The sequence below is a fragment of the Caretta caretta genome, chromosome 14 (assembly GCF_965140235.1).
Source record: "Caretta caretta isolate rCarCar2 chromosome 14, rCarCar1.hap1, whole genome shotgun sequence".
In the NCBI taxonomy this organism is placed as follows: Eukaryota; Metazoa; Chordata; order Testudines; family Cheloniidae; genus Caretta; species Caretta caretta.
Window position 1 is genome coordinate 43,036,836 of NC_134219.1, and position 26,262 is coordinate 43,063,097.

Consider the following 26,262-nt stretch of genomic DNA (forward strand, 5'->3'; position numbering starts at 1 on the left):
TCGGTGTAGCTCCAAAGCTCCTCTCTCTCAACAACAGGAGTTGGTCCCCTAAAAGATTTTATCTCCCCCACCTGGTCTGAGTTCAACAAAACTCAAACTTCTGAAAACCAAGAAATACAGAGTTAAGGTAAAAAGAAAAGGAGTATTTGTGGCACCTTAGAGAATAACCAATTTATTTGAGATGCACAAATCCAGGTTTTCTCACCCTCCGCCCCCCCCCCCCCCCCCCCGCTGGTAATAGCCCATCCAAAGTGACCACTCTCTTCACAATGTGTATGATAATCAAGGTGGGCCATTTCCTGCACAAATCCAGGTTCTCTCACCCCCTCACCCCCCTCCAAAAACCACACACACAAACTCAATCTCCTGCTGGTAATCGCTTATCCAAAGTGACCACTCTCCCTACAATGTGCATGATAATCAAGGTGGGCCATTTCCAGCATAGATCCAGGTTTTCTCACCCCCCCACCCCCATACACACACAAACTCACTCTCCTGCTGGTAATAGCTCATCCAAAGTGACCACTCTCCCTACAATCTGCATGGTAATCAAGGTGGGTCATTTCCAGCACAGATCCAGGCTTTCTCAACACCCCCCCCCCCCCGGAACACACACACACACACACACATAAACTCACTCTCCTGCTGGCAATAGCTCATCCAAACTGACCACTCTCCAAGTTTAAATCCAAGTTTAACCAGAACATCTGGGGGGGAGGGTAGGAAAAAACAAGGGGAAATAGGCTACCTTGCATAATGACTTAGCCACTCCCAGTCTTTATTTAAGCCTAAATTAATAGTATCCAATTTGCAAATGAATTCCAATTCAGCAGTTTCTCGCTGGAGTCTGGATTTTAAGTTTTTTTGTTGTAAGATAGTGACCTTCATGTCGATGATTGCGTAACCAGAGAGATTGAAGTGTTCTCCGACTGGTTTTTGAATGTTATAATTCTTGACATCTGATTTGTATCCATTTATTCTTTTACGTAGAGACTGTCCAGTTTGACCAAAGTACATGGCAGAGGGGCATTGCTGGCACATGATGGCATATATCACATTGGTGGATGTGCAGGTGAACGAGCCTCTGATAGTGTGGCTGATGTTATTAGGCCCTGTGATGGTGTCCCCTGAATAGATATGTGGGCACAGTTGGCAACGGGCTTTGTTGCAAGGATAAGTTCCTGGGTTAGTGGTTCTGTTGTGTGGTATGTGGTTGTTGGTGAGTATTTGCTTCAGGTTGCGGGGCTGTCTGTAGGCAAGGACTGGCCTGTCTCCCAAGATTTGTGAGAGTGTTGGGTCGTCCTTCAGGATAGGTTGTAGATCCTTAATAATGCGTTGGAGGGGTTTTAGTTGGGGGCTGAAGGTGACGGCTAGTGGCGTTCTGTTATTTTCTTTGTTAGGCCTGTCCTGTTGTAGGTGACTTCTGGGAACTCTTCTGGCTCTATCAATCTGTTTCTTCACTTCCTCAGGTGGGTATTGTAGTTGTAAAAAAGCTTGATAGAGATCTTGTAGGTGTCCCTCTCACATTCCCTTTCCTTCTCCCTGTTCCTTCATTGTCTCTTTTTCTACTCAGCATTTTTCTAGCCCTCACTTGTGATACCTGTTTATTTTCCTCTCCCACTCTCCTCTCCTCCCTCCCACAGATCATCCCCCTTGGCTGCTCCATTCTTTCCCCTGATTTTATCCCTTCTCCTCCTGCTGCCCCAATGAGATCTAAGGACACAGATCTGTACAAAACGCTCCCTGCTGCTGCAGAGCTTCCAGCTTCTCCCAAAACCATGATTGATTAATTCTGTACCACCCTCACCTCTGCCTGTCCCCAACCCGATTGTTCATTCTACCTCCTGCCCAGCCCCCACATCTGCCTCTCAGGACTCTCTGGCAGCTCCAAGGGGCTCTTCTTCCTCCCCCTCCCGTCCCTGAGGCTGCAGGGAGGGCAGGGAGGAGATTCTAGGGGTCATAGAGATGAGGAGCCAGAGGGTTGGGTAGCCAGAAGTCCTCTACGGTCATAAAGACTAGGGCATGCGAGGATAGAAAGGCTGATTTTGGGGCCCCCAGTGGGATATTCCACCCGCTGTCTCAGGGACATAAGCTGAGCCTTGATCCCCCCACCCCCAACCAGAACCAGGGTCGGATTCTCTCCCGAGGGATGGAGCCTGGTGGGAAAGTGAAGATCGGGGCCCCATCACCAGCATCACTAAATGTCACCTGCCACCGGTCACAGTCCAGACAAACCCGGATCCTGCTGGGGACCTGGCTCAGGGGCAGAGGGGCCTCAGGGGAGGTGAGAGCCCGGAACTGCCCCCCGCACTGCCCCACAGCCCAGATCCCCTGCTCAGGGCTAAGGCTGATCCATCCCTTCCTCCTCACAGACTCTCTGGCCACCCCCACAGCCCAGAGTTCCCCATCCCCCACCTCCACCTCCCAGCAATGTGTCTCCGCGGTGAATCCCTCACAGCCCAGCACACAGGCCCGAGAATCAAATCTCTCAGGGTTGTCGGGCAGATTCTGCCATGTGTCTCCCCATCTCACACTTTTCCCATCCTCAGACAGGACGAGTTGGGACTGAGCCGTGTCTGGATCCAGCGTCACATTCACTAGGAAGAGAGAGAATCAGAGCGTGAGGGGCAGAGCTCAGCCCTGGGGGAGGCTGGGACCATTTCTCACACTCCCCAGCAGCCCTATTCTGGCTGGGACAGGCCTGGATCCCAGGGAGCTGCCTCTGACCTGGGCTCCTAAGACTGAGCAGGGATGTCACTGCACTTCCTCAGTCTTTTTCTCTTCAGCTGCCAGCTCCCTCTGCTGGGGCTGCTCCATTCCCAGCAGCAGAGACACAGCCAGGAAGGTGTCAGAAGTTTTTATTGAGGAGGGAACAGAGGAGGCAAGAACCAGCTTTAAACCCCAGAGGGAAGCTCCCTCCCCAATGCAGAGACGGGTCCGTGATGGAGTGAAAGGATCTTTCCCCTCCTGCGCCCACCTCTCCCCAGGGAGGGGACTAAAGACTCTGGCAGCCCCAGCAGATGGTACAACTCAGTGAACATTGGCAGAGCCTCCCCGCACCCCACCTTCAGTCTCACTGTGGCCCAGCTCCCCCTGTGCTGGACTTTGCTGTGGGGCCTCCCCACTGCACCCGGCCTGCTCTGAAATGTCACAGCTCGGACAGCAACAGGCCACACGGTACCAGGACTGAACCTGCCCAGAATGTCGCTGCTCAGCAGCAATCACAGCACAAAGGTCCAGTAGCCTGGGGGAGGGAGGGGTCAGCACCACTGAAGGGGGTTCATGGTGGAACGAGGCAGAAGCAATGCGTGTGGGGGGAGCAGGGGCAAACTAGGGTTTTGTGAGGCCCTGGGCCAGAGCAAGTGGGGGCTTCTCCCGACCTCTTCTCCCTGAAGTCCGCCATCCCCCCCGCGCTTCTTCCAGGGAAATGGGGTCAGGGCACAGGGGCTTGCCACACTCCGCCCACCTGGCGCTCCAGCCGGATAGCAGGGCAAGCCCCTGCACCCCCAACTTCACTCCCCGGCTGAAGTGCCAGCTGGGTGGAGTGGGGCAAGCCCTTGAGCTCTGACCCTGCTCCTTGGCAGGACTGCTGGGCAGGCAGAACAGGTTGGGGCCCAGAGGCGTCCATTTTTCTGGGGCCGCCCAATTGGCTGGGGCCCCTGGGCACAGGCCCTGTTAGCCCAGTGGCTAATCCGCCACTAGGAGGATGTGTGGAACAGGTGGCAGGTGGAAATAAGGAGAGGGTCATGCCAGTGATGTGGAGACTGAAGTGACGTCCTGTTTACCAGAGACAGGAGCATACCTGGGTCACGATGGATGGAGAGAAGAGAAAAGAGACAAGCTCACAGCTCTGATCACAGGAGCTTCCTACATCTTTATAATGGATCCAAGGGAACCCTTCTCTGTGATCAAGGCTTGAGGCTGGAGCAAGGGTCTCACACAGACACAGTCCCTGCTCACCCCGTCAGTGTGGGGTCACTGCAGAGCTCCTGGCTTTCTTCAATGGGAAAAAGATGAAGGAAGAAACAGGGAGACACTGGAGATCAGCCATCAGCACAGGAAGATTAAACAAACTCCCCCTGGAGAAGTGGCTGTGGACTGGATCTGTATAATGAGTAGGAGCTGCGGTCACAGATCTCTGCAGGGTGCAGCGCACATGCTGGCAGTGGAGGGGAAGGAAGAGTAGATGCGATATGATGTCGATTCAGTATGGTGTGGTAGGACATAGGCACAAACCCTGCCTCATGATGCGCAGTGAAATGCAGGGTGCTGGGGAGGTCTGCCCTGAACGATCACATCAACCCCCACATTCGAGGAAAAAAGGGGCACATTGCCTCATGGGAACAGATATTTGGACATTGATAAAATATGATCTTAAATTACCTTCTTCTGTAGGTGCCACAGATCTTCTCCACCCTAAAACCAGCCACATAATTAGAGATGAGAGCGGATCTGAACACGTATTGCATGATTCAATATTGTACAAACTAATGACTGATGGAAAAAGAAAGTTCTTCCAGACATATACTAAAATGTAAAGCATCAGAACCTCCATTAGGTCGCATGAGTGTCTCTCTCCCAGGGTGGATCTTCACTGCAGAGTTAGCCCAGGATCTTACTTGTCTGCTTCCCCAAACTGTTACTTGTGCAAGTCCAAAAACTCTGACTCAAGTTTGGTGGTGTTTTACACCCAGGCTAGCTGGCAAGACTTTGGGTACAGGCTATTGCCCAGGGTCCACTTTAATTCAGGTTGGTTACGTCCCACACTTTGCAGTGTGGAGGGAGGTTAATCATCTCAGGGGCTGATAGTTCACCAGAGCCTTCTGACAATTCCTCCCGGGCCATATTTTTTTGGCCATTACCCACTTTACTACTGTATTGCTTACCAATTTTTCAAATTAGCTTTTGGTGTGAAATTCATCCAGTTTAGTCTTTCCCCATATTTTATAAAGTTACATGAAAAAGCAACCACCCACATCCCCCAAAGGAATGACAGTAAAAAAGCAAACAAACAAAAAAGGGTTTCCAATGGCAACAACTTTAAAAATTAAATTTAAAAGCAAACATCTCCACCACAATTAAACAAACTGCCACACAAAGATCAAATTTTGTTACAAAAACTTTCTTGTCAGAGCAAGGACAATGATACTTACTTATTTCTTTATCTCGTATGGCTAAAAATTAAACAGAAATAAATACCTATTTTTGTTCGGCATTTCCCTTTTCTTATTTTTTAGCTTTCTTTATCACCAATATGACAGTGAAGGCTGAAAGACATCAAACTCATCCTCAAAATGTCAGACTAGAGGGCCCAGTGGTCCCTTCTGGTCTTAAACTCTGTGACTCTATGTGACTCTATTATCAGTTTTTCAAAATAGCTTTTGGTGTGAAATCTCTCCAATTTACCATTACCCCATATTTTACAGAATTACAGTAACCCTTCCCAGAATAATAATAAAAAGAAAGGAGAGAAACCAAAAGATGTCATATTGCAACAAAAGCGTAAACGTTAAATTTAAAATTGAACAACTCTACAACAATGAAACAAGCTCCCACATGAGGATCCAATTTGATACCAAAAATAAATAAATGCTTGTCTGAGGAAGGACAATGACACTTACCAATTTCTATATCTCGTTTGTCTAAAAATTAAACAGAAATACACATATTGTTTGTTAGAAGTGTCCCTTTACTTATATTTTATTTCTCTTTATCATCAATACTAATGTTAAGGCTGAGAGATTGTTTCTATTCAACCTCCTCTTCAGGACAGTAAGGTGAGAGGATCCAGTGGCCCTTTCTGGTTTTAAACTCTGTGACTCTATAATTAATTCCTTCTCAGTTTTTCATTGGTGTGAAATTTATCCACTTTAGTCTTTCCCCAGATAGTATAGAGTTACATTACAAAACAACCCACCATCCTCCCCCAAAAGAAGAAGAAGAAGAAGAAAATAATAATAATTAATAATAAATCATTCATAATAAAGCAACAAGCAAACAAACAAAAGGTTTCATATTGCAAGAACTTTAAAAGTTACATTTAAAAACGTTCTTGTCAGAGCAAGGACAATGATACTTACTTATTTCTTTATCTCGTAGGTCTAAAAATTAAACAGAAATAAATACCTATTTTTGTTCAGCATTTCCCTTTTCTTATTTTTCAGTTTTCTTTATCACCAATATGACTGTGAAGGCTGAAAGACATCAAACTCATCCTCAAAATGTCAGACTAGAGGACCCAGTGGTCCCTTCTGGTCTTATACTCTGTTACTCTATGACTCTACTGATCATCAATTTCTCATATTAACTTTTTGCAAGAAATTTATCCAGTTTAGTCTTTCCCTACATTTTGTTAAGTTACAATACCCCCCACAAAAGAATAATAATAAAAAGCAAGTAAGCAAACAAAAAAAAGTTTAATATTGCAACAAAATTGTAAAAGTTAAATTTAAAAGCACACAACCCCACCACAATTAAACCAGCTCCCACATGAGGATCCAATTTGGTATGAAAATTTTCTTGTCAGAGAAAGGATAATGACACTTACCAATTTCTGTATCTCTTTTGCCTGAAAATCAAACCGACAGACACATATTGTTTGTTAGGACTTCCCCTTTTCTTATGTTTTATTTCGCTTTCTCATCAATATGAAAATTAAGGCTGAGATATATTTTTTTCTATTCAATCTCCGCTGGAGGAGGTCAGATTAGAGGATCCAGTCATTTCTTCTGTTCTTAAACTGTGTGACTCTATGATTCTATGGCTTATCAATTTTTCATATTAGCTTTTGCTGTGAAATTCATTCAGTTTAGTCTTTCCCCACATTGATTAAAGTTACATTACAAAACAAACCCCTGTCTGCCCCCAAAATAATTCTAGTAATAATAAAAAGCAAGCAAACAAACATAAAAGATTTCATATTGCAACAATTTTGAAAGTTCCATTTGAAAACAAACTTCCACATGAGGATCCAAACTGGTACAAAAAGTTTCTTGTCAGAGGAAGGAGAATGACACTTACTTATTTCTTTATCTCGTAGGTCTAAAAATTAAAGAGAAATAATATATACATTTGTTAGGCGTTTCCCTTTTCTTAGGTTTTATTTCTCTTCTTCAGGACGTCAGACAAGAGAGGGACAAGTGGTTCCTTCTGGTCTTAAACTCTGTGACTCTATTGTTTATCAGTTTTTCAAATTAAATTTTGGTGTGAAATCTCTCCAATTTAGTGTCTCCTTCCCACATTTTATCACGTTACTGTAACCTCCCTCAACCAAAAGATAATAATAAATAAAAAAACAAACACGCAGACAAACAAAAACAGGTTAAATGTTGCAACTGAATTGTAAATGTTCAATTGAAAATCAAACAACTCCACAACAATTAAACAAACTCCCACATGAGGATCCAATTTCATACAAAAAATTTCTTGTCAGAGGAAGGATAATGACACTTACCAATTTCTATATTTCGTTTGCCTAAAAATGAAGCAGAAATACACAAATTGTTTGTTAGGTGTTTCCCTTTTCTTATGTTTTATTTCTCATTATCATCAATGTGATAAATAAGGCTTAGACATTTTTTCTATTCCGCTGCCTCTTAAGGAGGTCAGACTAGATGATCTGGTCGTCCCTTCTGCTCATAAACTCTGTGATTCTGTTAGAATCATAGAATCCTAGGACTGGAAGTCTAATCCCCTGCACTCGTGGCAGGACTAAATATTATCTAGACCATCCCCGACAGGTGTTTGTCTAACCTGCTCTTAAAAGTCTCCAAACATGGAGATTCCACATCCTCCTTTATTCCATTTATTACTTACTCTGCCAGTTAGGAAGTTTTTCCTAATGTCTAACCCAAACCTTCCTCATGGCAATTTAAGCCCCTGCTTCTTGTCCTATCCTCAGAGGTTAATGACAACAATTTACTTCCCTCCTCCTTGTAACAACCTTTGATGTACTTGAAAACTGTTATCCCGTCCCCCCTCAGCCTTTTCTTCTCCAAACTAAACAAACCCAATTACTCTATTGCTTACTAGTTAATCAAATTAGCTTTTTGCGTGAAACTTATCCAGGTTAGTCATTTCCCCCATTTTATAAATTCATATTACCTCCCCCCATGAGAATAATCATAAAAAACAAGTAAGCAACCAAAAAAAAAACCAGGTTTAATAATGCAAAAATAAATAAAAAGGGTAAATGTAAAAGCAAACAACTCCACAACAATTAAACAATCTGCCTATGATGGAGTACAGCAGTTTAGAACCATGCCCTTGGGACGACATGGGGCCCCTGCCACTTTCCAGCAGCCAATGGACAGAGTGCTGCGGCTGCAGGGATCCGACACGGCCACCTACACGGACGATATCATCATCTGCAGGGAGAGCTGGGCGGAGCGTATGGAGCATGTCCCTGAGGTATCTGGGGCTCTCAAAGAGGCGGGTTTGACGGCTAACCCAACCAAGTGTCAGCTGGCCACCCAAGAAGTCACTTACCTAGGGTAGGATGTCAGGGGAGTGGGGGGCGGGGTGGGGGAGGGGGAGATACGACCTTTGGTACAAAATTCTTAGTGGGCTGCCCCCTCCCTTTCACAAAGTAGCAAGTCCGGTGGTTTATGGGATTAGCAGGATACTATTGACGGTTCATCCCAAACTTTGCTACCATGGCTGCCCAGTTGACAGACCAGGTTAAGGACACTGCACCCATGTCAGGCATTGGGAGAAGAAGAACACCCTGTTCTCTATCCCAGCAGGAAGCTATTTCCACAGGAGGTAGCCTAATCAGTCATCAAGAAGGAGGCCCTGGAGGTGAAATGAGCCATTGATGCCCTTACTTGTAGGGTTAGCCCTTCCACCTAGTAACTGACTGTGCACCAATCCACTGGCTGCACTCAATGACAGGCCATAATCCAGGCATTATTCAGTGGCTTCACTCAATGCAGCCATACAGCTTTCGGGTGGTAAAAGCGTGGACTTCTTTTTCACAGGATGGTGGGGACATGAACTGGCCCCAGGACACCCCAGCCCAGGGTCTGAGAGGGAGGGTGGGCGAGGGAGTATACAAACCCCACATTGCGTCTCACGTGGTGAAAGGACAGTACTGGGCCCAGGTAGCCCCGCACATCCAGCCCTGCAGAGCATGCTTCAATTGGAGAGAGGGCTGGAAAGGGAGCAACCCAGCTCAGACGGGAGAGGCTGGGGAGGAGGACAGACCTGCCCTGAAGGCTCCTGACAAAGGACTGACCGTGTACTTAGCCCCATCAGGGCTGATGGTTTCATTGCCTTTTCTTTTTCTTTTCACCTTATTTTGGATTGGAACCGGGGGAGACCAGCAGTTGGTTGGAAGTGACCCAGGGAGGGCAACTCGGAAGACAACTTTGGGGACCAGACATTGTTGACCCTCCTAAGGCCCTGGCTCAGAGCCCAGAAGAGTGGGTGGGCCCAGGCTCCCCTTCCACTGCCCACCTCCCTGCCCTCCTGATTCAAAGAGGGCCAGGACTGCAAGATCTGCCCACTGGGAGGGGGCACTAAGTGTGCTAACCACTAGGTCACATAACCCACCGATGACCCTATCACGCTCCTATAGGGGGATCCAATTGTGTACAAAAAATTTCTTCTCAGAAGGAAGAAAATGACACTTACCAATTTCTAGATCTTGTTTCACTAAAACATAAACAGAAATATGTATAAATTTTTTTATGAGCTTTTCTTGCCTTATGTGTTATTTCTCATTATCATCAATACAAAGTTAAGGCTGGGTGATTATTTTTACTCAACTTCCTTGTTTCTATTGCTTCCCCATCAAAAGGGAAAGTTTATCTAATTTAGACTTACCCCAAATTTTATTAAACTTGTTTAACACACCCTGTCCTGGGGCACAGCCCCATCCCAGTCAGGAAAAGACGAAAACTCCTCTGGGCTCAAGTGGCCTCATTCCTGCAGGGCCTGCTCCACTTGGAGGAAATGATCTCAAAAGAGAGAGGTTGTCACAGGAAGGGGGCCGCAACCAGCAAAAAGGCTGCTGGAACTCAGAGGAGCTGATTTCTGCAACAGAACCACTGTGAGGAAGAGAACGTGTGACCCTCTGCCACTCACAAGGGCCCTTCAGACCAGGTACAAGCAGGGATGTGTGCAGAAATTTAAATGTGACCCCTTTTGGAGGGGCACATTCTGTACCCATCCCTGGAGCTCGCTCCCCTCACTGATCTGGCCAGGGAAGGACTTTGCTCTTTCCCCTATGCCCACCTTGGCAGAGCACTCTTCCCTCCCACACAGGAGCTTGCTCTTTCCCCCACACCAGCAGGAGTTCGCTTTACCTTGCCTCCGCCCTGGCCCTGGCAGCAGGTCACTCTTCCCTGCCTCTGCAGCCCTGGGGTTGTAGAAGCTCTGTGCCCTCGATGATTATTTGGGGCCCTGTGCCTCTGCTTGACCCCCCTCCCCCCCATGCATGACCCTGGGTACAAGCTGACTGCAGCAGGAGCGGTTGAAGATAAATACTGTCATGGGGTTCAGCTGTTCTTAAACTTCTGTCATGAATTTACTTGATGAATTCACTTGATCGATGCTACACTCCCTGGTGACTGGACTTGCCATTATTTTCTCAGATGCTCCATCGATATGTGGTCTAAGGCCCAGACAACTAAGCAGCACCCAGGCTTATGTCTTCTAGCCTGCCCTGAGAGCAAACAGTCCTTTTACCCCAATGGATAGCAATGTCACATTAGAGGAAACTGAGGCACAAAAAATTCATTAAAATAATGCAGAAAATTCCCATTTCAGCACACCTTCATTGACAAGCCAGATCTCTATAGATTCTTCTCAAAGACTCTGAGACTGAGGCTGGTTTGCATTGAAAACTTACACTCCTCGTACACGTAGCTATGCTGACCTAACCCCCTAATTCAAAGGACTTTTAAGGGGAAAGGGTCTTTGGAAACATCCAAACAGGCCCTGAAATGGTCCAACCTGTTACACATACTAACCCTCCCCCACCCAACAAACACACAGAAATAAAAATAAATCCGAGAAACCAACAAGCGTATATGCAATTGTGTAACTTGGTCAAAGTCTGTATTTGTGGAAAAAAGGGAAATTGAAACTTACCAACTTCTTCAGTAAGTTTCGCTGAAAAGTACAGAAATAAATGTAAATTAATATCATCTCCTTGCTTCATTAAAAGTGTTTGAAGACGACTTCCTATAGGTACACAATTCATTAGGAAGGAAGTCTGATTGATTTGGAAATCAGGCAGATATTCTTTATGGATGAAGTTCAGCAGGTTAAGGACAGCTGTGCCTGAGTTATGTGACAGTGGGTATGATTTTTTAATTTCCTCACTGAGGAAGAAATGTGTTTCTTTACTGATTTACCACAAGGGCATTTCTACAGGGCCTCTCACTGTAATGTCCGGGTGCACTACACTTTATTAGCAGAAAAGAGATTTGAAGGACAAATATGAGAGGCTAGGCTTTGCAGAACCTTCTCTCAAGTGGGACCAGAGACAGACAGTGGTAATCTCCTGAGAACTAGCAGCAGAGGGAGATGAAGGACCAAGCAGAACACAGATGTATCTGCTATGATCCGATTCTCTGACTCAGTTCTATTGCCCAAGACTCTCCTCTCTCCTATTCTACTCCCCACCCCCTACACACACAGTCCTCTTCCGCTCTCCCCCCCACAGCCCTCCCCACCACCCTCTATCAATAAATTCACATGCATTCTTCTTCTTTATACAGGACAAGGTCAGCAGATCACACCTTCTTTTAATATTAAATTCCTAAATTGCTCTAATTTATTTCTTAGAACAAAATCTTTATTTACAGTATTTTTCTTCCTCTGATATTTACCTTTCATTTTAAAGAGATAAACAGTGAGGCCAATGAAAGCAAACAAAACCACCAGGATCACACTCAAAGTCGCCATCAAGGGATTCACCCTGGGGAAAAAGAGATCTGAAAAACAAAACACCAGAACTTGTCTTAATTTGGCTGATTACAGTCAGATGTTTTTATTTCATACAAATACATAAATGGTGCCCAGCAGGATTTGTGCAAGACAAGAGTGAAAGAATGGCCATGTGTACACTACACAAAAATGTGTAGACCGCTGGGTTTCCTCTGGCCCCTTCCTAAGGGCCAGAACATACACACTCCAGGGAGGCCCTGTTCCTGCCTAAGGGCCGGAACCCCTGGACTATTTGGGGTTCAGCCCCATTACACCGGTTGGGATGCTAACATCAGTTTGCTAATTTCCCCTGAGACTAGGCAGCAATCCCAGTGGTATAGTGAGGCGGTGTGGCTTCCCTCCAATCCAGAGTGGGAGGGACGACCACCGCACCACTACACGAGGGTAAAATGAGTCCATTTGTGGATCTTGACCAAAGTGATGTAAGAAGCACAAGTCCAACTGAATGTCATTAGAAACAACATCACATGACGTAGGTGACGTTTCCCACAACAAGCAATGAACAATGAGTTGGTGCAGCAACAAGATCACAAAGAAGCCACATGACAAAACTTACCACATTCAAAAAAATCACTGAGGTGAAGTTAAGGTTGCAGGATCATATTGTGTCAGTGGATTGAGTGAAAATTTCTTCTAAAAAATGCTGGAAGATTTTTGTGTGTGTGCATACATGCGTGCAGGCTAGTATCAGGAAAGTCAGACTTCACCTTAAATTTACATGAAATCCCAAACTTTGATTTTCTGAATACTCACAACTAAGGGAATCAAATTACCTAAACTGTGATCCCGTAAATATACCAGTCTCCTATTTTCTGTGTTTGTACGTGGATTCTGAAATATCCACCACAGATGTTTCTTTTCTTCCTACGTTTTGTTTGGTTTCTGGTGGTGGTGAGTTCAGTGTGGGGTTTGGATGGTGACTGACCTGCTATATAAACGGCTGATTCCTTGTCTTGATTGAGAACGGTGTTCGTGATGCAACAGGACAAGTTTTGGTTTGAATGTTCTGTTACAATGAGAACAGTTTCTGTTTCAAACAGGTTGTTATCGCCACGGGATTTTGTTTCAGAGAGTGATGGTAAACGCTGCCCATTGAAATCTTTCCACAGCACCTCAGGCTCTGGGTACCAGCCAGCTGATCGACAAACCACCCGGATCCCTCCATCCTGGTGACCCTCCACAGAGATGAGAGGAGCAGAGCCCAGACCTAAGGGGAAAACACATAAAGGTGTCAATTCCATGAATTAATTTATAAAGCAGAAGGGATGAGGGACAGTTTGTGGATCCCTTACTCACACTAGAAAGCACTTGTTCACGGGGGTAGTCAGGAGAAGGGATAAATGAATACTGGATAAATGAAGGGATAAATGAATACTCAGTCTTGTCTAAGAGTGGTTAATATGTAGCTCCCCATCACCACCGTCACCACTATAGAGTCTCAGCAAATAAGGCTGCATTTGATTTTAACTACACCCCTACATAACAACCAACCCATAAGAAGGCCATAAAAGTCTGGCAGCCCCACCTTAGCCACACACCCTAGAAACGACTGCAGAGCAATTGGAAGGCTTTATGTGTCCAGAAGGCCTTTCCCTCTTAATTAAAGACCCCTTTGGGAGTCAATCAAGACTGGGCAAGAAAGTGCCTTGCCCATCCTGAAAATGTGTTTAATAACACGTTGGGAAAGTTTTCAGCATATTTTCCCAAGTATGAAAGTGGCTGTTTGCTGAAAGTTAGATACACTGTGTTATTGCAAAATATTTCACAAGCAAGGAGTCACAGCTGGTGTGATAGGAAAGAACAAAGCCTGCAGACCACACACAGTTAAAACTGACACAAGTTACTGACCTGCTACCCGCAGTTCCAATACGGTTTCTTCATAAAAAGTACCATCTTGAACAAAGCAGTGGTATTGTCCTTCATCAGAGGGTCTGATATTGAGAATCCTCAAGGGAACATTTCCATCTGTGAGTCCGGCTTTCAAAAGCTCTGTCCTTCCCTCATACTCTGGCATCTGCCCTTCATACTGATCCTTCCCATCACGGTACAGGTGCACAAAGGATAAAAATTCAGGTCGGAACCATCTCACCTCCATGTTTGCAGCGCTCATCCGGGGGGACAGGTGACAGGGTAACACAGCTTCCTGACCCAGGATGGCAGCGACAGGGTCAGGGGGTCCAATCACTGTGAATTTTGCTGGAAAATGCACCGGGACAGCAATAACAACAACAACGACCTTGGTGAGGCAGAGAACTGGGAATGGACGTGCTCGGCGTATAGTTGAGACAAGCTATTGAAGTAGCCCCTTTTTCTAAGTGCTCTCAAATTGACACGCTTACTGACATTGGCATGAGATTTGCTGGTCCTCACCAGGAACAAGGGGAGGGTTGGTGGGCCATATCTGGTGTTCTTCCACCAAGGTGCTCCTGAGATCTAGGCCTATTGCTCTAGGCAATTGTTGTACTATTGTGGTTCAATACTTCATATGATCAAGAGACCAATTAACCAAACTTTGCCAAATGTATTGCCTAAGGACAAATCAGTACACTGTGAAAAGGAGACATACATATCCTCCTTCTGGAAAGCAATCCTTACCTTGCAGTGTGCTCATCTTACACAGAAATTGTGCTTCAAAAATACACCACCAAAACCACTTATATTTATACCAGGGGTGTTCGCAAGTGAAAAAGCACTTTATCCATCACCCCATCCAACCCCCCACTTCTTAATCTTGTTCTGTACGTTCCTTCTTGCTGTTTCGGACAGAACATTCCAAACCAGGTGGGAGCAGACGTACATCCCAGCCACTGCTAGGACATGCCATTCATGTCTCTTGGCTTTGATAGGCTTCTGATGTTCTATCGTGAACACTAACTTAACTTTAGCAAAGTTTGGTGGGATATTTGATGTGGGTGAACAGAATTGTTAGAAGAGCATAATACATTCCGTTAATTTCCCAGCACCATATGTAAAGAGAGAATTACTGTGCATATAATACCTAATAATAAGGTGGTGTATACTACACCTAACATATATGTATTAACTAACAGGCCCAATAAAAAAAGTCACATGACATAGAATATCAGGGTTGGAAGGGACCTCAGGAGGTCATCTAGTCCAACCCCCTGCTCAAAGGGGGACCAATCCCCAATTTTTGCCCCAGATCCCTAAATGGCCACCTCATGGATTAAACTCACAACCCTGGGTTTAGCAGCCCAATGCTCAAACCACTGAGCTCCCTCCCCCAAATAGACTCCTAGTGGAATCAAAACTAGCTCTGATATTCCACAGTGGAGAGAGGAGGCGGTGCAATTGTCATGTAGGGCCCTCACCAGGGGCCCACACCATCAGGTATTAATACCTGTCCCCAGCCTCTCTCAAATATTCTAGTTCTTATTACATTTTTGTGCACATGTGGGCTCTAACTATGGCTCCGATCTCTGGATATCTCAGATCCTCTAAGATAATTTATGTACTTTATGAATTATTCTTGTTATTGTTAAACTCTTCAACAAGTGTCCAGTCAATGCTCTGGGCATCCTTGACAACCTTTTCAAGAGACTCGTGTGAAGAAACAGACCTGAGCCCTATCCCAGGAGCAAATAAAATAACCCCGCAGCAGCAACAGAATGAGAGCAAACAATGGATAATGAAGGTGCTGATCTTGCTGCGTGGTTACATTTACACACTGGGAGTAGTTACATTGACTTTGAGTGGAGCATGTTGTTCAGACACTTCAGGAGCCTAAATAAATTCTCTAAGAAACAGCAGCCACGGGGCGGATTCCTACCTGATCCCTTCCTGTGAACAGAACAGGTAAGGAAGCAAATGATAAACCCAGGGAGAAGGGAGCTGGCTCGGGAGCTGTGGCAGGATGAGAGAACCTTCATCTGCACTGTAACTTGATTTAGACAACGGGAAGAAGGAGGAAAGAAAACTCATCTTAGTGAACATAACACTGAGACTAACAGGAAATCATTAAAGTCAAACATTAAAGAGGACACATGAAATAAGAAAGGAATAAATGCATTATTAAGTGAACTTTTTCATATTATGTAGTTAGAACAGCCATTTAAATAAATTGAATATGCGTTTCCTTTATGAGTCTGAATTTGTCCCATCCCTACAAAATCCACATTAAAAAAGTCAGATCGGTGTAGAAGTTGGTAGTAATTCCGTCAATGGAGAAAAAAGTTTTAAGGAATGAGAAACTGTGTGTTTGTCAGGTTTCAGAGAAGCAGCCGTGTTAGTCTGTATTCGCAAAAAGAAAAGGAGGACTTGTGGCACCTTAGAGACTAACCAATTTATTTGAGCATGAGCTTTCGTGAGCTACAGCTCACTTCATCGGATGCATACCGTGGAAACTGCAGCAGACTTTATATACACACAGAGATCATGAAACAATACCTCCTCCCACCCCACTCTCCTGCTGGTAATAGCTTATCTAAAGTGATCACTCTCCTTACAATGTGTATGAGAAAACCTGGATTTGTGCTGGAAATGGCCCAACTTGATTAACATACACATTGTAAGGAGAGTGATCACTTTAGATAAGCTATTACCAGCAGGAGAGTGGGGTGGGAGGAGATATTGTTTCATGGTCTCTGTGTATATAATGTCTTCTGCAGTTTCCACAGTATGCATCCGATGAAGTGAGCTGTAGCTCAGGAAAGCTCATGCTCAGATAAATTGGTTAGTCTCTAAGGTGCCACAAGTCCTCCTTTTCTTTTTAGTGATGATTTCAGTGAGGCCAAATTAAGTGAGGAGAAATGACAGAGACAAGGAGCTGGATCCCAGGCTTTGCTTCCAAATGTCTGCCAAAACGGTGTCTCTTTTTTGTCAAGACACTGAAGCGAGATGTGTCTCTCTCGATGCCTCCACCGCGCTAGAAAGCGAAAGTAGGAAAGAGAGGGGCACGCGGGGGGGATTTCCGTCCCTTCACCCCCACACTGCCCTTTGGGGTGAAGGATCCTCTCCCGGAGAAGTCCACCCAGGGGTCCCGTCTTGACTCAGATCTACCCAAGGGCCCCAGTTTGGCGGAAGCCCCGTGAGAATTTCGCAGAGACTCGGCTCCCTGCTCCGCGAGACCCGCTACATGCGGGACCGGATTTCTGACGGCGCTGGGTTCACACGCATCAGGGGCCCCCCGGTCGCTCCACTTCTGCTGCAGCCCAGCGGCCGCGGCGCCGGCTCCGCTCTCCAGCCCCTTCCCCTAGGACCGGCCCCGGGGCTTCTCCTCCGCCCCCCACCCGCCCACTCGCTCCTGCTCTGCGCTGGCGGCTGAGGGCTCCTCTCATCGCCCCCCCCCCCCCCCGCCCGTCACTGGCAAGCAGCCTGTGGGGGGCCGGAGAGGAGCGCTAGGACCAGGGAGAAAGTGGGCGGGGGGGGGGATCCTGTTTACCCCTCCCCAGCCCTGCTGCGCCTGCAGTTTACTCCTGGCACCTCCCTCGCTCCAGGGACCAACCCTAGGCCCCCCCCCCCCCCCCCGCTGTGCTTTTGCCCCAGCCCCTGCCTTGCTCCAGTCGGCAGGGACTAATCCTCCCCCCGTGCCCCACTGTGCTGGTCTTGCCCCTGGCCCCTGCCTCGCTCCAGCTGGGGACCAATCCTCCCCCCCCCCTCCCCCTCTGTGCTCTTGCCCCTGGCCACTGCCTCCCTCCAGCTGTGGACCAATTCTTCCACCCCCCACATGCCCCCCTGGGCTCTTGCCCCTGGCCCCTGCCTCGCTCCAGCTGGGGACCAATCCTTCCCCCCCCACATGCCCCCCTGTGCTCTTGCCCCTGCCCCCTGCCTCCCTCCAGCTGGGGACCAATCCTTCCCCCCCCCCACATGCCCCCCTGTGCTCTTGCCCCTGGCCCCTGCCTCCCTCCAGCTGGGGACCAATCCTTTCCCCCCCCACATGCCCCCCTGTGCTCTTGCCCCTGGTCCCTGCCTCCCTCCAGCTGGGGACCAATCCTTCCAACCCCACTGTGTCTCGCTGTCAGGGTAGATAACAATCAATGATTTTTTTAAAAAATTAAAAAATTGGATTTTTTCATTTAAATTGGACTTTTTTGAGAAAATGCTTTTTGAGAAAAAAACCTATCTAAAGATGAGATATTTTTGAGCTATAACCTATCATAGAATAGGGATGATACATTATATTTCTATAGTATGAGACAATATATTCATGTAATGTTTGAGAAAAGTTTTGTAAATGAGTTCTAATAGTTGATGGATTAGGGACCCAATCTTATGGGGTTCCACAGGCTTCTCTATAGATTATTTAGGTTCATCTTTCCATCTACCCAATGGGACTCAGTGCTCAGTCTAGAAGACACCATCAGAGATGCTTAATTTTTCAGTTCTCAAACTGCGGATTTGGGTCTCCAGAGGTAACATGCTTGTTAACAGCAAAAATGTTTTAAAATAAATAAATAATCTGTAAAGGTGAGAAATAACTGACCTCACCTCTATTGTCCCTTTGCAAATTTGTGTACATGGAGTCAATCCCTTTGTACCTCTCTCTAAAAGTGCAAAGTTTCAAAAAGTTCAATGACTAGAAGACTGTTGGGGGCAGAATAGATCTGGACAAGGAGAAGAAGTCTGGAGATAAATGTGAGAAGTGAGGGACATATGCTTTTTTGTTAAAATATTATATGTTTGCTGTTGAAGAAAAAAATCCAGAATACTTAACGTTGTTTTCGTTAAATAAAACAATTGAAATGTCTGTCTGGTGATGTTCTCCTCCTAATACAGCCTGGCAAGAAAATCCTCCAATTATTAATGATTAACCTGTTGAATTGGAGATCGTTCACCTCCCAATGACAATAAATATCTGCTTCAATTACCTTTGGTAAATGAAATAACCAATCGTTCATTTTCTAATATAGCTGTAAAACTAATCCGAAAAGTTTTCAAAATAAATCACTGTTTAAAAATGTATAGTGTGTACCTTCTAAAAATGAAGCCTACATCTATCTCTGAGTTGTGAAGAATATGTATTATGGTTGTAACAACAAACAAGAATGCACATTTATATAGAAAACCCTGATTAAATCGAGACTTCCTGACTAGTGATTTAAATCATGATTTAAATCAGATGCACCCTGCCCGCTGTGCTCTTGCCCCTGGCCCCTTCATTCCCCAGGGGGCCCCACAAATATGTTTGGCGCCGGGCCCACAAAAAGCTAATCCGGCCCTGTTTAATACAATCATAATAACCATTATATTTTTCATCTGCTGCGCCAAATGAAAACTCCCCTTTTAATTACTTCTGTAATAAACAGCCCTTGTATGCTACACTGGAGTTTATGGTGAAGGGAGTGCCTTTATTGCTGTAAGGTCGAAGGTTAAAGCCAAACCTCTCTCTGTTCTCAGCTACAAATCAAACAGGGACCAAACTGCGTAAGTTGTTAGTTCTAAGTCCTGACTGGTCAGCAGACATAGTGCTCCCCTTGTGACAGGATCCCCCGCGTGCAAACTGGATCCGGGGTACCACTGTGGCCCCTTACGTCTCCAGCCTGGGCTGTCTCTCACAATGCTTTGAAGCAGTAAACCCCATTGGGAGCTGTCATCACTCAGCACAAAAATAGGTGGAACCCCACACCCAGCTGGATTGCCTGAATGCTCCCAGAGCCACTCACAGATCACACAGAGAAAGACACCAGCCAATATCCCCCAGCTCCCCAGCCTTGCACCCCAGTGTAAGTTTATTGCCCAGTGTGGAGAGGACATGCACCAGCCAGAAATGGAAATCCAGCTGAGGTGAGAAAGGAGAGCTTGCCAGAGATGTGGCTTGTTACCGGGGCTGCTGTAAAGTTGGATACAATGTTGCACTATTTAATGCACTACACTGTGGAATTTGTATGTTCTTGCAGCTGGATGGTGTGAGCTGAAATTATTTTCCTTAAGGGGAAGGCTGTCATTGCTCCTTGTTTTGCTGGGGAATGCATGGCTGGAGATCTGTAGCCATCAGTCACTCGCCTTCATACTGCTGCTGTTTCATGTGGCTGGGCCCTGCAGCCAGAACTCTTCTGTGGCAGAGTGGATCTGAGATCAGGATCAAGAGGGAATCTGGGGAGTGGCCTTCTGGAGCCAGAACGGGAGCTGCAGCTGCGATGGGAAAGGCGTGCTGGGCAGAGGCATCCTGGGGAAGCAGCTTTTTACTTCCTGAGCAACCAGATACAATGTTGTTACAGATCCTGACTCACATTGTGATGAGATACATTGTTACCCCTGTGTAAGGCAAACTGGTTACATGGTTGTAAACTTGCTTCTAACCAGCCTTGCTGCTTCATGGCATCCAGATGCTGTCAGCTCTGGTGCATGGGCTCAGGGGGAGGATCCCACTGCTGCTGGGTTTTTGTTGCTGGTGAACGTATTGCCTGAGAATTGCAGTCTTCAATCAGATACATGTGACATGCAGTTATTTTTGGCCAACAGAAGTGGCCTCCAGCAGCTGAGGTGGAAGTTGGAGAGATGAATCCCTCATCCCATGTCACTTGCAGCTGACTGTGCCAATGAGACAGTTCCCAGACTGTTTAGTGTAACAGCGGGATGGGAGAGTGGGAATACTCTCCAACAAGGACACACACACAAAACAAGGGTTGGGGGAAAGTGAAACAAGCTAGAGGCCATGAGTACAAATCATCCCACTTCTACTGAGTGTGGTTTCAGAGTAACAGCCGTGTTAGTCTGTATTCGCAAAAAGAAAAGGAGTATTTGTGGCACCTTAGAGACTATTGGTTAAATAAATTGGTTAGTCTCTAAGGTGCCACAAGTCCTCCTTTTCTTTGAGTGTTGTTTGTGTTTGCAGGCACCTCCCAGCCCTTATACTGACCATGACCTCCTATTCACAGACCTAGAAGGCAACCTAGGATTGGACACCTTTGCAGCCCATTTTGCTAATGAGTGAACAGAAGTCGCACAAGGTCACTGAAGTCAAAGCGGGGAACAGAATCAGGGTCTCCAAATGGAATCCCAGGTCTTAGCTCCTCAGCCCCACGGCCTTGGCTGAAAGTGTCAAGTATCTGTTCATTGGTTCACCTGTTGCTAACGGTTACACCACACCAGAGCCAGCAACAGGAGACCAGAGCCCTGATCGCAAATGTTCTGCTGATGACTGGCAAATACTGGTCTAAGCCATTAGCACAGCCTGTGTCATGTTCCCTCCAGCAGCTGGCCCACACACAGCCCAACAATTATTCCCAGAGCTGAAGTGGTGTGGTGGGGATCTGAAGAGACATGATTTAAATCAGCGGTTTTCAAAGTCTAGGTCACAGCTCTGCAGGGTTCACCCCTGGCAGGGAAGGTGGCCGCTTCTTTATTTGTATCCCACAAGGTTTCATCTACATTTAATGGGTTATTTAGTTGCAAAGAAATATACAATGGAAATGTAATTACAGGGGTATATGCAATCTACATGTAAGATAACAACAAACAGCCTTTATTAGTTTTCATGAAGTTTCCACATCAGACATCTTCTCATCTTAACACAACCCTAAACTGAAGTGTGTGTTAATCTAATTACCAAGGCCTACAGAATGGAAAGGTAATGTAATAATAAACAACAAGATTTAGACAAGTAAAAACAATACACTTAACATCTCTGGTTTGATCTCTGTCTGCACCAGTGAATTGGCCTGAATACACATCGATACACTTAACCCTTCTTTGATATTCGGACACAAGTGAACTATTGCTCTGCTCTGAGCTGGTCTGTCAGAGTCACATAGGCAATGTATTTTGCACACTGTAATTGCCTTTGAATTACAAGTTCCCAACTGGCAAGAAGGAAGATCAGCATCATGTGGCCAGCAGAGCTCCCAAATTACTGGATTAGTGGAAAATTCACTATTTTCCCTGATTTCCATTGCTTTTGCTGTCGTGCTTCAAAAGGAGACAGGTATTCACAGACACACGTGTGACTCTTCTGCCAGCAAACATGCAGCAAAGTCAGCATTAGAAGCCTTGACTTCAAATGTCCCCTCTCTTTTTTGTTCTTTATATTTCCATGCACATCACAACTCGTGTCACAAATACAACACGAGATCCCCTGCCCGAGATAGCAGAGAAGTATCAGACACTTTCTCCCCCTGATTACAAAGTATTTGAGAGGCTGCACAAGGTCACTTCAGGTGGAACTGGGAAAAGAACCCAGCTCTCCAATATGGAAAACCCAGGTGCTAGCCACTCATTCCTACTGCCTTTGGGTTGAATGCATAAAATAGATATGATCTGGTTAGCACCACTGCACAACAGAGCCAGGCACAGAACCTTGGAGCTCTGACCTCTAATCTGGCTCGTAAGCATTTGTGTACCTGATGGAACAGTGTGTCAAGTCCCCCAACAGGGATTGGCCTCAGAAATAATGGTGGGGGACCGGGGAGGTCATGTTACAAATCCTGCTGCTGTGGGAGTGGGGACTGAGGGGTTCCATGGGGTATTAAAAAAAGAAAACTAAAATATATAATTTAATTCACCCGCTCGTTGAAAATGTTATAAGCAATTGATTGAGGGGCAATGTGCCCTGAAATCCTGGTATTCCAGATTGAAAACATCAGTCTCAAAATATGGGCTGGGATTTTCTCAGGAGCCAAGTCCCCATTGAATTCCTGCCCTGAAGCCCTGGGGATTGCACTGGTTGGACAGATGTGGTCTAAGAAGCATTAGGGCCAAGCCCCATTAGACAGGCTGATTTGTTGTTAGAATGGTTGGGCTTTGCCCTAGTGCTGTCCTGAACACTCTCAGCAGCAATGCCTTCCGGGTAGGTATCTACAGTCCCAGTCCCTAGAAAGATCACCGAAGCAGTGGATCCTGAGAGATTTGAAGATGCTGCACTGTGGGACTCATGGAACCGCTGTGGTTGGTCCTTGCCCATGTACACCGCAGAACAGGTCAGACTGACCCAGGTCAGCACAGCCCAGGAGTTAGTTTTGCTGCAATCCAGTGTAATCCCAGTGGTAAATGACATGGACCCCTGAGCTGTCTGGAGCCCTTTTGTGTGTGGATTCAAGGTGCTGGGGGAGGGGGGGCGGAGGAGGTTTGTGCATTATTTAGCACAGTCACCTCCTGTGCCGGCATCTGAGTTTAACCCCTTCATCCCAATGAGAAACCTCATCTCCCTGCTGGGCCTGGGATGTTTGTCAAAGAGTCTTTCCTTCCTAATGGCCGCACTTCATCACTGCTCAGTGCTGTTGTGGGGTGGCAGGCTGGTCTAGCAGTTTGGGCACTGGACTGGACCTTCGGATATCTTGGTTGTATTCCCAATTCTGCCACTGACCTACTGCATGACCTTGGACAAGTCACTGCCCTCTCTGTGCCTCAGTTTCCCTTCCCCACCTCTTGTCTACTTCGTCTGCAAACTGTTCAAGGTGGGCATTGTCCCTCATTGTGTTTTATGCAGGGCCCAGATCTCATTTGGGGGCTGTGGGGACTGCTGTGATCCAAATAAAACTAATAATAAGTTCTATGATACAAATCAGTAACAAGATCAACAGCTTGTAACTTCCCCATCTCCAGCCTGAAGGCAGCATTCTCACATAGACCGGCCTGCAGCTCTTGTGATTCAAGCCTCACTGATCATTTAACCGCTTCTGTTCTGTAAAAAGCAATTTTCCAATGTGCTGGGGGGAGGGGACTTGACACCTGGCTCTGCCCAGGCCCCACCCCGACTCCACCCCTTTTCCCAAGGCCCCACCCCAATTCTACTCACCCCATTCTGCCCCATCCCCGGAGGGTGCCAATGCTTACTCCTCCTCCTCTCCCCTCAATAGCCCCCACAGCTGAGCTTGACAGGCGGGAGGCATGGAGAGGCACTGATCAGCAGGGCCTGACAGCAGGACCCACGCGGTTGGCACCTATGATAAAAAAGTTCCCTTATTTCACCAGGGGAAGCTGGTTTTAATAAGGATTCCACTTCTTAGATAAAAGTCTCCCATGTCAGGTATCTTGAAAGACTATTTTTTGCCCTTCTTGCCACTCTCCCAGATCATCTATTTTTCAGTAGTATCTCCCATTCAATGAAGGCTTTGGAGAGCTGAATGATGCAGATACACTTGCAACAGGCAACTTCCGGTGAAATGAACCTTGTAACCAAAGTTATTACCATTAAATTTGACAGCAACTCCCTACCTTGTACTCCTGGGCAGCTTCCTCTGTAGGAACCACCATGTGAGCTCTGTGCACTTGGGATCTGTCGCACACCACACAGATGGGGGTTTGATCCTCTTCACAGAACAGTTTCAGAGCCTCCTGGTGTTCCCCACACACCCTGCCCCCTCCTGCTCCTTTTGCTGCCTGAAAAGTCAGCCCCTTTGGCTATTTCTACATTTGCCAGCTGCCTGTTGGGCCTGAGGTTTCTCTGTTGCAGTTTCTCTGCACTGAGGGCAGGAGGCGGCTGAGTCGGGTCCCTCCCAGCACTGGGCGATGCAGGCACGGCAGAAATTGTGCCCACACTCCAGAGTGACAGGGTCTGTGAAATACTCCAGACAGACGGGACATGTCGCTTCCTCCTGGAGACTTTCCACGGGGCTCTCCGCAGCCATGGCTCCCTCTGGGCAGTGGGACAAGGTTACTTTCACTTTCCTGAGGTCAGGAAGGTAGGGGCAGGCTGGTGGTGGGGGTGCTGTACCAGCACTGATGGTGAAAAAAATCCAAATAAAAACAAAAAACAAAAGCCTGGCCCCCCAACTGCCCCAGCCAGGGCCCCCACAATGCCAGAGCCAGACCCCCACGCCTCCACCCCACTCTGGGCCCCATGCAACACCCCCCCCACACACACACACTGTCCATGCTAAGGCCTCCACCATACACCCCCACACACTGTATATACCAGCACCCCCTACTCATTCTGCATTCAAATCCCTCCCCCCATACACTCTGGGGACCCCCTGAAGCAACACCTCTCTGTGCCCCGCCAGAAACCCACACAGCCAGTGTCCCCTTTGCCCCTCTTACCCCCTCCCCCCCCCCACGATACCACCAGTCCAGTGTGCCCACCAGGACCCACCAACCAACACTAAGAGAAAGACAGGCCAACACACCGAGCAGAACTTTTAATATTTTTTTAAAAAAAGAAACAGAAAAGAAAAGCAGGGGAGCTGACCCGAGGTGCAGCCAGTACACACCCAGAGCAGATCCCCAGCAGACACCCCCTCCCAGGCTGGTGCACCCCAGATAACCAAAGACTGACCAATAATTAGCACAGGGCAGTGGGTGCCACTCCCCTCCCCCCACCAGCCCAGTCGAGCCACCCCCAGCCCAGCTGTGCCAACCCCCCAACTCGCGCAAACCCTGCTGCAGCCTCCGCCTGCCCCTCCCCCACACAGCCTGTGTGTCCCCCCGACCCCAGCTGCCCCACAACAGCCCCCCCGCCCCGGTGCACTGCAACTGCCAGGCCAGCAGGGCAAGGGCAGGTTAAATCGATGCTGCTCTGCTGCAGGTACTGCTATCCCCCCCTCAAACCACAACGCCCCGCCCCCCCCAACCAACAACCTCCCTGCCATGAACCAGGCGCAGCAAAGCAAGCTGGTGCCTGGGGTGGCCCTGCTGAAGGGGCGGCACTCCGGCAGCAGCCCCGGCGGCAATTCGGCGGCAGCCCCTCTCCGTTGTTTCCCAAGGCTGCAATTCACTTCACCTCTGGGTGCCCTAGATCCCACCTGCCACATGGGGCTAATGCTGACCCTGCCTCCTAGGCTGAATCCATTCATGGCTGTGTGGTGATGGGGGAAATGGCGATACCAAGGTGAGTAGATTTGGGCTGAATTACTCCACAGTCTGAGAGTGAGAGCCAGCTCCCTGCAGGGGGCACGGGAGAGAGAGGGACTCAGGCCAGCTCCGCATAGAGGGGGGTCAGGGCTTTAGCCCTGCAGCTTCTGCCGCTAGGGCATCTGGGGGTCCTGAACTGGGGGCTTCAGCCCCACGTCTTCTCCCAGGGTCCAGGGCTTCTCCCACCCACCCTGCACGGCTTCTGCCGGGGTCCGTGGCAGTGTTCCCTGTAATTTTTTATGTCCATGTGCGGAATGACTTTTGTTATGTGCACCAATATGGAGGTGTGTGGTAGGGCTGGGGCCAAGCGGTCTCAGGGGGGCTCAGGGCTGGGGCATAGGGTTCGAGTGCGGGGCAGGTGAGGGCTCTGGCTGTGCATGTGGGGTTAGGGGTCAGGCTGGTGATGAAGGGTTTGGGGTGCTGGCTGCCCCGGGTACTACCCTCAGCCCTCTCTCACCGAAGGAGCTTGGGGCCACTTGAGAGGTGCCTCTCCATGGTCACAGCATCTCCAGTGGCTCAGCCGGGGGCATCTGTCCCCCAGCCAGAGCAGGTCCGGGCTAG

The 26,262-nt window shown here is 47.5% G+C and overlaps 1 protein-coding gene across 1 annotated transcript; it reads right to left on the reverse strand.

Annotated features, from left to right (window-relative positions):
- Positions 1 to 754: 754 nt before the first annotated feature.
- On the reverse strand, positions 755 to 24,105 carry LOC125621553 (butyrophilin subfamily 2 member A1-like). Its single transcript, XM_075119099.1, has 13 exons — positions 24,067 to 24,105; positions 13,804 to 14,245; positions 12,881 to 13,162; positions 11,838 to 11,942; positions 11,091 to 11,115; positions 7,636 to 7,652; positions 7,454 to 7,474; positions 7,021 to 7,041; positions 6,548 to 6,568; positions 5,622 to 5,642; positions 5,154 to 5,174; positions 4,384 to 4,416; positions 755 to 2,597 (listed from the first exon to the last, which is right to left on the reverse strand). The coding sequence occupies exons 1-13, from the start codon at positions 24,103 to 24,105 to the stop codon at positions 2,080 to 2,082; spliced, it is 1,566 nt and encodes a 521-aa protein (XP_074975200.1). The 3' UTR covers positions 755 to 2,079.
- Between the last annotated feature and the right edge of the window lie 2,157 nt (positions 24,106 to 26,262).